Source organism: Zonotrichia leucophrys, chromosome 15 (genome assembly GCF_028769735.1).
Source record: "Zonotrichia leucophrys gambelii isolate GWCS_2022_RI chromosome 15, RI_Zleu_2.0, whole genome shotgun sequence".
NCBI lineage: Eukaryota > Metazoa > Chordata > Aves > Passeriformes > Passerellidae > Zonotrichia > Zonotrichia leucophrys.
The window spans coordinates 5,118,342-5,130,636 of NC_088185.1; the positions used below are offsets into that span (position 1 = coordinate 5,118,342).

Genomic DNA, 12,295 nt, shown 5'->3' on the forward strand with positions numbered 1-12,295 from the left:
GGCCTGTGGGCTCATTCCAGTGACAGGTTCGGTGTAACAATGAAATATGAACAAAAACTCAGAGATGAAGGCTAATGGTGCCGCGTGGCACGTGCCCGTCAGCCCGGACTGACGAGCCCAACAGCCACAGAGCAGCAAAACACACTCCCATCCTTTCCACCTGCACAGCTCTAGGTACATACTGATGTCTTCACCTGACACTTGCAGTATGGGACTTTCAAAATTTCAATTAAAACTAAAAAGCAAAACCCCACCAGCAATTATTTAGTGGGTTTCTAAAGAATAGTAATACACATTTCACTGAAGGGAAAATTGTTCTGGTTCAGTCAAACCAGGAAAAGCAAAACCCCATTAAACTGACCCCAAATTTTTAAGTGAATTTGAACTGGTTATTCTTTGTCAGCTAGAGCTGTGGTGTTGGAAGTCAAGACAACCACTCCAGACTCAGTGTTATTTATCTCTCATTCCCAGCTCAAGCTGTTAGGCAGAGGAAAACACGAAATTCTAGAAAGCATTTTCAGGGGGAAAAAACCCAAAACCTACCAGCTACTTCACATAAAACATGTTGGTACAAGAAATGATGCAACAGAGAAAACTTACAGAAAACACATTTGAAGGCAGAGCCATGTCCAGGCAGCATTACTAATACTACATTCCGGAATGGAACGCGAACGCACGCACAGAGCTCGCGGCAGGCCAGCGCCGGAGGTGTCACACCTCACAGCACCGGGGTCTGCTCCCAGCAACCCCCAGACCCACAGCTCACACAACTGCCAGAGACCAGCAAATCATTGTAATGCCATTATTGGAATAAAGGTGAGCTCCGAGGAATCTGAGCAGCCATTAAAACAACTCAAGTTGTTTCCCCCATAACCTGCGCACTAACAGAGTATTTGAGAAGTTCCTGATCCTGCTGTATTTTGGGGAGCCTGCTCTCTCCTTCATGGCCAGCACTGAAGTCGGACCCTCTGGTCCTGGAGAGTGGCAGGCAGTGGACAAAGTGCCCAGCACGGCACCGAGGGGAAGCTGCCCCCAACACCCACCTCCCCCTCCTCCACCTCCCCGCACCTGAGGAGCCGCCGGTGCCAATCCCAGCAGTGCCACATTGAGAATAAATCCCCAACCGCTCTCACAGCAGGTGTAAATCAGAAGCCCCAACAAGCCTGCACTGGGGAGAACCCTGGGTCTGATGCTGCTCTCACTAACACTGCCCAGCCCCAAAACGGTGCCCACCTTCCAGCACGGAACGCAGAGGAGCTGCCTGAATTCGGAGGAGCGCTGTCTGGAGCCTGCGCATCCACCCGGACACTGGGTTTCTGCTGGAACAAACACCACAGTGCAAATCCCAGCCCACAGAGAAGGTTTCAAATCTCAGCCCATGACTAAAGGAAGCCTTTTCTTAAACACAGTTTCACACACTCAGGGGTATGGCAATGTTAAGTTTAATTATTTCTACTGACCGAGGTGAACAGCCTGTTTTGTCTCACCCATTGTATCTTTATCATCTCTAACAACAGTTAAAGTAAATTCTCTGTGAGTCTGTATAAATTTCCTCATCCGAGGAACCAGCCCATTCAAATCCCTCAAGTGACTAAAGCATGAACCAACCCGAGCGCCTCTGCATTGTTGTGGAACTGGTTTGCTATTTTATGTTAAGCCTCTGAAATACTAAAACATATCCTTATATAGGAACACTGATTAAATGGTTTTCCTTCCAAGTGATGAACTGTTTTAACACCAACATTGTGGTTATCGCGACCAGAAAGCAATTACTTCTTTCACTAGCTGTTACTAAGAATAGCTGCGATCAAAGTGACTGGAGGAGTGCTGTTAAAAGACGCTGCAGAAGCATCGCTCCATATGACACACACACACACAAAATATAGATCATTTTTAACAAAATTACACTTTTAATAAATGTGCTGTTCAGAATTAAATAGCTGCTCAGGATTTCTTTTAAATCACTGCTCAGGATTTCTTTTTTTCCATCCAGGAAGTGAAGATCTATAGAAGTTATTATTTCAAAATCTATTTCTAAACACAGCACGGTGTGAGATGTGTGTATCTGTGTGTGTGTGTGTGAAAGTGCACATGTAACGGGGTGCGTGTGGTGTGAGAGAACGTATGGATGTGCTTGAGCCTGCCAAGGCAGAAGTAACAGGAACTGTGATTTGTGCTAACTAGCTATTGATCCAGTCAGATCTAGATGTTGTGTACAAGAAACAATAAAAGAGAAGGGGCCAGGAAGGATGCTGTGTGCAACTCCATTTAAAAATGGAAAAGAAGGGCCCCAAACAAACCAATTTATGTCCTTGCCTGGGTGAAGCATGGAGAATGCTGATGGGCTTCCTCGGGTCTGCCGTGCATGCTAAACACTCTGCTCGAAATGAGAGTCTCCTGCGCTGGGCATTAAACATGAACAAAGAGACAAACCGAGGGGGCTAGGATTCACGCTTCAGAAAGCCAAAGCTGCAAAGCCAACCAGAACCAGGTTAGCAAACAGCCCAGTTTCCTAACCAGCTCCCTTCTAATTTCACCAGCAACTTTCTTAGCAAAATTACTAAATGTGGAGGGCTGCAAAAAGTCAGTTTCTACTACCAGAGATAATGAAAACAATTTCAAACTACCCTGCAGTACCAAAATAACACCTTTTCTAGGCACAAATAATGAGTTTATATTGTGTAAACTGCACACATGTATTTCCAGCACACCAAAACCCACCCGCCTGCCCTCAGATAGCAGGTACAGCATGTGCACCCATTGTAACAATCACACATACAGCTAGGCAGGTTGCAAAATAGGGATTTGATAAGATAAAATAGAAAGCAATTGAGTCTATAATCATCCTTATCTTAAACAGCTTTTATAATAGAGGGTTTTCCGTTAAAATATTTTTTCCTAAGCCTGGGGAATTATGATGCCCTCTGGACACAAGGAAGGATCAAAAATGACAACTAATGTCAAAATTAAACATCTGTCAACTAAGCAAGTTTTACACTAACAGACCCAGAGCCTTATTTTAAACTACCTTTCAGTTAAATCAAAATAATTTGTTACAAGCCGTGCAGTTCAGTATCACACTGCTGTGGGCTCCAACTGCAACCAGGGGGCACCTGGACCTGAAGGGGCAGAACTACCAGCAGATTCTTGTTTTTGTGGTTAGGGAAAACCTCAGTCACAGTTTTGGGAAAGTGGCTGGAAGGTTAAGCTGGCACCAGGTTCTGTAGGAGCCCCCTCCTCAGCACCCCATGCCTGGTGGGACCCTGCAGGAGCCCCCTCCTCAGAACCTCAGGCTGCAGTTCCCTTCTGCAGCACCCCAGGCCCAGGAGCTCAGGTGAGGCTCACTGGGAGCCCCTCTGCTCAACACCCCCACCTGCCTGTTCTCTAGGAGGCATGATGGGGACAGGGCTGGCAGCAGAGATGCCATGGGGCAGTTGTCACCTGGACCAGTCAGGCAGCAGGCACTTTGTCCCTGACACTGCTCCCCCCATTAGATCCACCCAGCATCCCAGCATCCTGCAGCTCCAGCCCAGGACGTGTGTGCCCAGAGTACCAGAGCTGCAGCCTCACCATGTCCCCTTCCCTGAGCAGCCCACAACCACCCCTACCCCTGTGCCAGCCCCCCTGTGGGACATCTGATACCTTCTTTGCTGGGGTTCGGGGGCTTGGGCTTCTCCCAGGGCGCCATGGGCTTGTCCTCCTCCTGCCCCTCCATCAGGGCCTTCTCTCCAGGCAGGTACCAGGTGGAGTTGTGCTCTGCCATCAGGGAGTCCAGGTCGATGGTGCTCATGGTGCCCTTGACACCCTCCGAGCAGCAGCTGCCCAGGTCACTGTCCCCATTCTGCCCCGCACACTCCCCCTTCTTGCTCTTCAACCCCAAGGGCTGGTCTTCCGAGATGCTGAACTGCTGCCGCTGGAGCTGGATCTGTGCCTGCAGGATCTCCAGGGGGTGGATCTCATCCTGGGCCGAGGTGCTCGTGGGGGTCCGCACCTGCTCCATGCTTGGCGTGCCAGGGTGAGCGCCCGCCGTGGTGCTGAGCCCATAGCTGTCGGGGGTCGAGGTAGATGTACTGAGAAGGCCAAGGGCCAGGGGCTTCTGTCCGTTGAGAAGTGCGTGCTCCCCACGGGGCAGCTTGGGCGAGCCACCCAGCAGCGGGCTACGGGTGGGCTTGGAGGTGGCATTGTCGGAGCTGGAGGACACCTCGTCCTCGTTGCCGTAGCTGGTGCTGACCTCGTCGGGAAAGTCCACGTGCGGGGAGCTGCCGTCTGACTTGGTCACGCTCTGGATGCCGCTGTCCAGGGAGGACATCAGGTCGGGCTGCTCCGCCAGCAACAGTTCGCTGCCCTTGCCCCAGGATGGGGAGGTCAGGGGCTTGTCATGAGGGGTGCCTCCACCGCGCTCAGCGCCCGCAGCCCCCGGCGGGGCCCCCGCCGCCACCGGCACTGCCGGCTGCCCTGGGCTGACACCGGCTCCCCCGCCCTCGGCAGCTGAGAACTTCTCAAAAAACGTGCCGGGGCTGACGTGCCCACTGTCCCGTTTCCGGCGACCCCGACCCCGCCCGCCACCCGCCTTCCCCTCGCCACCGGGCACCGGCTCCAGCGCGTAGCCGGGCGAGAGGCTGCTCTCCGCAGGCATCAGCGGGGCAGCGCCCGCTGCCTTGCCCGTGCCACCCCCACCTACTGGCGGCCCCGCTGGGAAGTAGTCCGGGGCAGCAGGTGGCGGGTCAGGCTCGGCCTGGCTGAGCTTGCGCTTGGCCTCGGCCGGGCTCTTCTTGTTGAAGGTGACGTTGAGATTGGGAGCGCCCAGACTCGCGATCATGTTTTGGCAGGCAGTGGAGAGGGCAGCCAGGCAGCTCTGCCCGAAGACATTGTCCTTGCTGGCCGCCTTGCTGAAGGAGCCCAGCGAAAGGGCACCCAGCTTGCTGGCAGCGGGCCGCGGTGGGGGTGGCGGGGGAAACTCGGGCGGGGGCGGTGGGTAGGCACCTGGCGAGGCGCTGAGGGCAGGTGCAGCCCCGTGGGCCGCCGGCTGCCGCGCAGTCGCCCCAAAGGGGAAGCCAGGCTGAGCGGCGAAGTCGGCGGGGCCACGGCGCTCGGCAGGGGCACTGGGCAGTGCCACACCGCTGCCTGGTGACTGCAGCTGCGAGAGGCCACCCATTGTGGGTGTGAAGGGCGGGTGCACGCCGGGCGACGGCAGGGCCTGCGCTGGCCCCTCGCCTGCCATCCGCAAGGGCTCCTGCAGCCCCAGCCCGCTGGCACCCGGCCGGAAGAGCACGGCAGGGCCACCCGGCTGCAGGCCTAGCTCATGGGGGGCTGCCTCGGCCGGTAGCCCGGGCGCTGCCAAGCGCCTCGGCAGCAGCTCCCCGGGCGGCGGTGGCCCTGCGAACCAGGCGCTGTCGGGGGCCAGGTGCGGCGCCGGCGCATCGAAGCTGCGGCCGCCACCAGCCTCCCGCTCGAAGGCTGGCGGGGGCAGGCTGCCGGGTGCGCCCACCTCACCATGGTGCCCCAGCTGCTGCAGACTGGGCGGCCGCAGGCGCTGCTGGCTTCGCGAGGCCATCTGCTTCATCACCAGGGCCGCGTTCTGGCGCTGCGCCAGTGCCGGGTGCTCAGGGCCGCCGTGTGGCAACGGGCCCCCAAAGGCCTCAGGTGCCGGCGGGGTGAACTCGCCCGGCAGGCCAGGGTAGGCCGTCGGGGAAAGGTGACTCTCCATGGCCGGGCCGTGCATGCCGCCGCCCCAGGAGGCACAGCGCTCGACGCCAGGAGTGTTGGGGAAGTCAAACCGCGGCCTCTTGGCGACGCTCACGTAGGGGGCATCGAAGTGCTGCAGTCTTTGATTTGGTGGCTGTTGCGGAGGAGGGTGCTGCATATTAAACACGGGGTCGGTGTAGGGATGCATATTCCTGTTCTCCAGTCTGTGAATAGGGTATTCAAACTGTGCATGCTGGTTCTGCATTATGGGCCCATTGTCCTGCAGGTTGGAGTTGGGAGCGTTGGCTTCTGTTTGCTGTTGCCTAGGGATGGCTGGCGGGCAGGAGTTCTGTCTGGCCAGCAAGCCCGGCGGCTGCTGCGGTGCTTGCGGTGGTGGTGGCGGCTGCTGCTGCTGCTGCATCAGCGGGTGCCTGGCGTTGGCCCCCGGCTCCAGACTGGCCGACATCTTCCGCGCCCCCCCGAAGCGCTCGAAGAAAACACCGTGCTGCTGAGGCGGGTGCGCCTTGGCCACGGCCATGCCCGGCGCCCGGGGCAGGGCGGGCGCCCCCGCGAAGCTGCCGCCCGCCGGCACCTGCCGCCCGCCGCCGTAGTGCGGCAGCTGCCCCTCCGGCTCCGACGGGGAGAAGACGGGCAGCTCGAAGTGGCTGGCAGGGCCGTCGCCAGGGTAATTGTATTCCAGCGAGTCCACGCCGCCCTGCGCCGGCAGCCGCCGCGGCTCCAGGCCGTGGGGCTCGGAGGAGCCGGCCGCCGGCAGCCCGTGGAAGGAGGCAGCGCGGTTGGGGGACTGGTCGAGGGGCAGGCAGGGCGCCGGCACGGCGTGGCTGGCGGCGCCGGCGCCGTGGTGCTGGAAATCGGGCAAGGTCCCGGGGCGCTGCTGCCCGAAGCCCTCGCCGCTCTGGCCCTCGGCCATGTGCTCGTAGCCGTCGGCGAAAGCCGTCTGCCCGCCCAGCGCACCGCTGTAGCCCAAAAGGCGCCCGCCGTGCACGCAGGAGGCGCCGGGGTCGGGCCCGAAGCCGCCGCCGAAGTGCGGGGGGTGCTGGTGTGGGTGGGGGGCGCCGCCGGGGCCGCCGTGCGGCTGCTGTCCGCCGAAGAAGCCGTGAACGGGCGGCTGCATGCCGCCGCCGTGCAGCTCGCCGGGGCCGCGGCCCGGGAAGCCGTAGCCGTCCCCGGCCAGGCTCATGTTCATGCCCAGGAGGGGCGGCTCGCCCAGCGCTCCCAGGGCCGGGTCCGCCGGTGCCGGGCCGCCGCCGGGGAAGGCCGGCGCCTTGAAGTGCGCGCTCATGCTCAGTCCGGGCTGGCCGAAGCCCCGCTCCGCCTGCCCGCCGCTCCGGCCGCTGTTCTGCGGCTCGAACTGCTCCAGCCCGAACATCCTGCGCGGCTCCTCAGCAGGGCATGGCTGCTCCGCGCCGCTCCGCCGTCCCGCTGCCCGCCGCTCCCCGCTGCTCCGCTCCGCGCCACTCGGCCGCCCCCGCTCACATCCTGCCGCGCCGCCGGCACCGGCCGCTCGCCCGCGCTCACCCCGCCGCTCGCCGCTCGCTGCTGCCCGAGAGCCGACGGGGCGGCGCGCCGCCGCTCACAGGCTCCGGCGCCCGGGAGCTGCGCGCCGCATCGCCGGCCGGCCGTGCGCTCCCGCGGCTCGCAGCGCTCCGGCGGCGGCGGGGCCGGGGCGCGGGGCCGGGCGGGCGCTGCGAGGGCTGCGCCGCGCTCCCCGCGCGCTGCCGCGCTCTCACCCAGCGCTGGCGGAGCAGCAACAAGTTTTGCATTTCAGCGATGAATTTCAGCCATCGGGGCTGCGCCAATGAGCGCCGCGGTCCGGGGCGGGGCTGCCGTTAAGGTGGCTCCGCCGCCGGCCCCGTGCCCCGCCCGCACCGCGCCCCGCACCGCCCCCCGTGCCCGGCGGCGCCGCTGCTGCTCCCGCGGCGCACGGAGCGCGGGCGGACCGGGAGGTGCGCGGTACCGCGGGGTCCCGGAGCGGGGTCCTGAAGCGGGGCGGGGGGCACTGGAGCCGGCACCAAGTGGCGGGTGTGGGGAGCCACTGCCCACCGGGGCGAAAGCCGCCCGGCAGCCCCGAGCCCGGGGAACAGGAGCGGCCCCGCCGGCCCGCCCCGAGCCGGGCACCGCACGGAGCCTCGCGGGGAGCGGGCGCTGCGGCAGCGGGGGGAGTCACAACCCTGTTCCCCCGGAGGGACAAACACCCACCAGGCCCGGGGGCCCACAGATCGCCGGCGGGACACGGTGCTTCAGGTGCTCGCGGATGCACATGTCGATAGTTTAAAGAAATAGTAATGAATATTGCTCCCACCGAAAAAAAATGAGATCTATAAATAAGCGGCTGAAGACTGTTTGTATATGGCAGGAGAGTTTTAACGGGATTTTTTTCTGCAGGATCAGGATGCTGCGCTGTGATTAAATATTGATTTTGTGTAATTAGTTTTCATGTGAACTATCCTCCTTGCTGATGGCCTGGAGATTTCAGAACTGGCGAAGAAATGGAATTGGACGTGGAAATTATTACTTAGCGAAGTGACAAGGGGGGGAAGAGGGGGGCGCGGGGCTCGAGCTGCGGGGCGGGCACCGGGGTGGAAAACGCAGGACGCGCGGCGCGACCGCGGCACAAAGGAACCAAGGGGATGTCTCGCTCCTCGCTACGGGAACGGCGGCAACTGAGGGAGAGACGAAGCCGCCGGCCCCTGCTCCGCGTCCCTGTGTAGGGTCAGCGGTGCGGACCGGCCGGGCCCCGCACCCCGGCTCCGCTCCGGGTCAGAGGCGGCCCCGCGCCCGGGGCTCCCCCAGCGCCGCCGCCGTCGCTCTCCCTCTGCGCCTGCGTGCGCGCCGTCGGAGCGGCTCTTCCGAACGGGCACAGCGCCCCCTGGCGGCCGCCCGGGCCCCGCCGCACCCCCGCCGGGCGGAGAGGTCCCGCTCTGTGCCCCCGCCAGGCGGAGAGCTCCGCTCCGTGCCCTGCTCCGTGTCCTTGCCCAGCGGAGAGGCCCCGCTCTGTGCCCCGCTCCGTGCCCCCGCCAGGCCACTGAGAGGTCCCGCTCTGTGCCCCGGTTCGTTCCCTTGTCCCCCTTCGCCCCGACGGCGGTCGTAGAGCCCCCGCTCCGGCCCACGGTCCGTGCCCCCGTTCCGCCCCGGCGAGGGGCAGTGGGGCCGGACGGGGCGGGCCGGGACCCGCGAGCATTCCTGGCCGCGGCAGGGCAGGGTCGGGTGCGGGGTTTGTCGGGCGGAGTCGCCGGGAGCGGCCGCCCGGATTCGTCCTGGGGCAGCGGCGCCGCCGCCTCTCCCTTCCCCGGCCCGTCCTGCCGCGTTTCTGGGGGCCTTGGGCGGGCAGCCCACCGCCCCGGGATGCCGCCGCTCCCTCCCGAGCCTCTCCTCGCCGTGGGCACAGAACAGCCTTAACCCAGCGGCGACATCGGCCCCGGGGCTGCACCCGCACCTCAGGTCCGTGCCCTGCCCCAGCAGCTCGGCCCCGCTCCCTCCAGAGCCGTCCCAGCCTCGCTGGGAAAGTTAGTCTTGCTAAAAATCTCATTCCCAGCCATGGCTTGGCCTAGCTCGCCCAGCACCGCTCCTTCTGTGGACCTTGGTGGGAGCCGCATGGTGTCTATAGCTGGATAATGGCAAACATGGAAATAATCTCGGCCGAAGCATTCTGACAGTAAAAACTGAGCTGTTGGAATGGCAAGGTCGGACACCAGCTGCGACACCCGTGGTGTGCATGTGGGAAGGTGGCTCAGCCCATTTCTTACCTGAGATGTGCTCTGGGCCTGCCAACCTGCCCCACAGCTCCTGGGGTCCAGCACAGAACTGGGAGCACTGGTGGCAGCGTGGCCCTGGGCTGGAGCCAGCTCTGCCAGGTCACCCGTGTCACAAAGGGCCACAGTCCCCAGCCAAGGGGAAGGAACCCTCTCTCAATTAGACCAAGCAATGAAAAGTGTATTTTATAAAACATATTTTTACTTTCATTCTTGGGGTTTTGGTCATCTTGGGGGAAGCAAGGAAAGGCATTATTTAAATAGTTGTAGCTGCTGGGGATTATTTTCTAAATTAACAATAGTAATTGTGCCTGCCAAATCCAAAGTTGAGGGGATTCATTTATTTCAACTCTCCAGACAATAGCACAATTTCGGGTTTCATATTGCAAGCTCTGAAAACCAAATAGTGGGACTGATGTTTAAAAAAATAATTCAAACAACATCAATTCATCAGACTTAAATCCAGCTCTTTCCACTGTGGCAGTTTAACTTGCACTTAGAAAAGTTGCTGCTCAGCAAAAAAAAAGAAAAAAATTCCTTTTTAACAAAATGAATGCATCATACATAAAACATCACGGACCATACAATTAGTAAGCAAATGTAAGAGTTCAGCTCAGTTCATAATTATTCAGCAAACCTATTCAGAATGATTTTTTTCTCCCTCCAGCAATCTACTGTGTGGGCTCATTACCACTGAAAATCTAACGAAGAAACCACCACAGAAACTGCACAAAATAAGCCCATATGCTCAAGACACTTTAGCTCAGCCAGCCCTTAGCAAGAGCCTCTTAAACCCTGACACGGAGGGAACCAACCCAAGCTCATTTCTCTGTTATGTTTGCACTCCCAGCTCTCCAAAGGTGTCCTGTCTTTAGTGCAGCTCCAGGTCCTTCATTTGCAGCCACTCCCTTGTCCCCTGTGCTGCCACCAACGCCTGCTCCGTGTCACACAGCCCGTGACGGGCTCTGTCCCTGGAGCTGAGGCTCCCAACAGCCACCTCACAAAAGAGCTGATGGGTTTCTCCTGGCAGGGATTTCCCTTCCTAGCAGGGATATTCCGTGAAAGGAATTGTAATATTTTGAAGGACAGGTCTCCAAATCTGGCAGCTGACATTTTCAGGGAAGTTTTCACCATTTCTGCCAGGAACAGTTTAGGGAAACTATTGTATCTCCTGTCTCTCAAACTACAGCGAAAGTGCTGGTGGGATGGATGCAGGAGGCAAATGTGGAAAATCATTAGATGAGCTTGTGAGTGCAGAGCCAGCTCCCGAGGGAGGGCATCACTCCACAGGGGAGGTGTCTGTCTGTCTGTCTGTGTGCATCTGCTCAAGCTCCTGAGAACAGAAGGGGTTTTGGGTATGGAAGAGCTCTGTTCAGGGCAGGTCCCAAGGCCCAGCTGTGCCCAGAGCAGGCAGAGCTGCCCTGCACATCGTGCCTCACAGGGATTTGCTGCCAGCACGGTCACACTGCTGAGCTGGGAGGCTCCAGCTCAAAAGAGACATGTAGGCATTGCCAGTGATCCCACCTCTGCCACTCCTTGTCCTTCCCTGCTCGAGTGTCTGGAGGTGACATGGTTTGTAATTGAGATTAAAGACAATTTCATCTGCAAAACCTGATTTGCATTCAGTTCCTGGGAAGTTCACCTTGCCGGTGTAAAAATTTCATGCTTAGTTTTACCAACAATGTGGTTTCTGAAAAGACTGAACCAAATCCCTTCAGACACTTTACTGCTTCCCATTTTTAAAAATGCATAACTGAATAAACAGAGTTAAGGGACTACCACCATCTCAGTCATTTTCCATAGGGGTAAACTGCAATTTTAGAACTTAGCCCTTCATAGGGATTTTCCTGTTTGGTTCTTCTGCAAGGTTGGTTCAATTGGTTTTAGTTCCTTTACATGGCTGCAACCTTAAGCTCTGTATCTTTCCTGTTTGGGTTTACAGGTTCCTCAGGTGGATCATGATATTTTCACAATATCAGTAGAGTTTTCCATTTTCATTGCTGGAAACAGCTTTTTTTTTTTTTTTTTTTTTTTTTTTTTTTTTTTTTTTTTTACCAATTTAGTATATTGGGTGCCCTTTATCCCATTTTGGTGAAAACTTTTGCAGCACATGAGGCACTTTGGTGTACATATAATGAATACCAAAAATATATTTTGATTGAACATAAAATTTGGATGACTGAAAAACAGGATAGTGCTAAAATCACACAACATTGAGAGTGTGCATTAGTAAAAACAGAGGAAAACCTAAAGCAATTTTTCCTGCCCATAGCACAGTTCATTGCTTGGGCTTTTATTTTTCACCTTCAAATTCCCATCCCTAAAACACACATGTAGGATCAGGTATTGGGAAGGGGATATTAAAAAAAGAAATTATTTTATATCTATCTATATATTTAAATATATATATTTATTTATTTTTATATATTTATATATAGCACAACAGAAATAGAAGTAGTGAATTAGTTTGACTACAGGAAAAGTAAAAGTTTTATGTTTCCTAAAATAGCTCAGTGAAACATAAATAACAAAATGGCACCTCTCTGTATGGATAACCATGTTTAACTCTCCTCAGTGTTTTATGGTGGGAGTTTGTGTGACCAACTTTGTTCTGCTGTTTTCCTAAACTTGAACCAGGTGGGAATTTATACAAGTGTAGTGGAGCAAGAACAATCTTTGAGCATCTGGAAAGTCTGGCTCACTGTGGGTGATGCCAGAAAACCACCAAAGTTAATTCATTTTTCATCATCTTATAAACTGTGGAAGGAGAGAGCCAGAGGGTGTTTTATAAAGTCCTGATGACTTGATTTCCCCTAAGTATGAGCTTCAGGAGAGCA

General features: G+C 57.4%; 1 protein-coding gene across 1 annotated transcript in view; it reads right to left on the reverse strand.

The window, feature by feature from the left end:
* The window catches only part of MN1 (MN1 proto-oncogene, transcriptional regulator), a 34,311-nt gene extending 27,087 nt beyond the window's left edge, over positions 1-7,224 (reverse strand). The window contains exon 1 of the mRNA XM_064726827.1: positions 3,643-7,224. Within this exon, the coding sequence (XP_064582897.1) occupies positions 3,643-7,075 (3,433 nt within the window). The 5' untranslated portion in view covers positions 7,076-7,224. The remainder of the gene's footprint in view (positions 1-3,642) is intronic.
* Between the last annotated feature and the right edge of the window lie 5,071 nt (positions 7,225-12,295).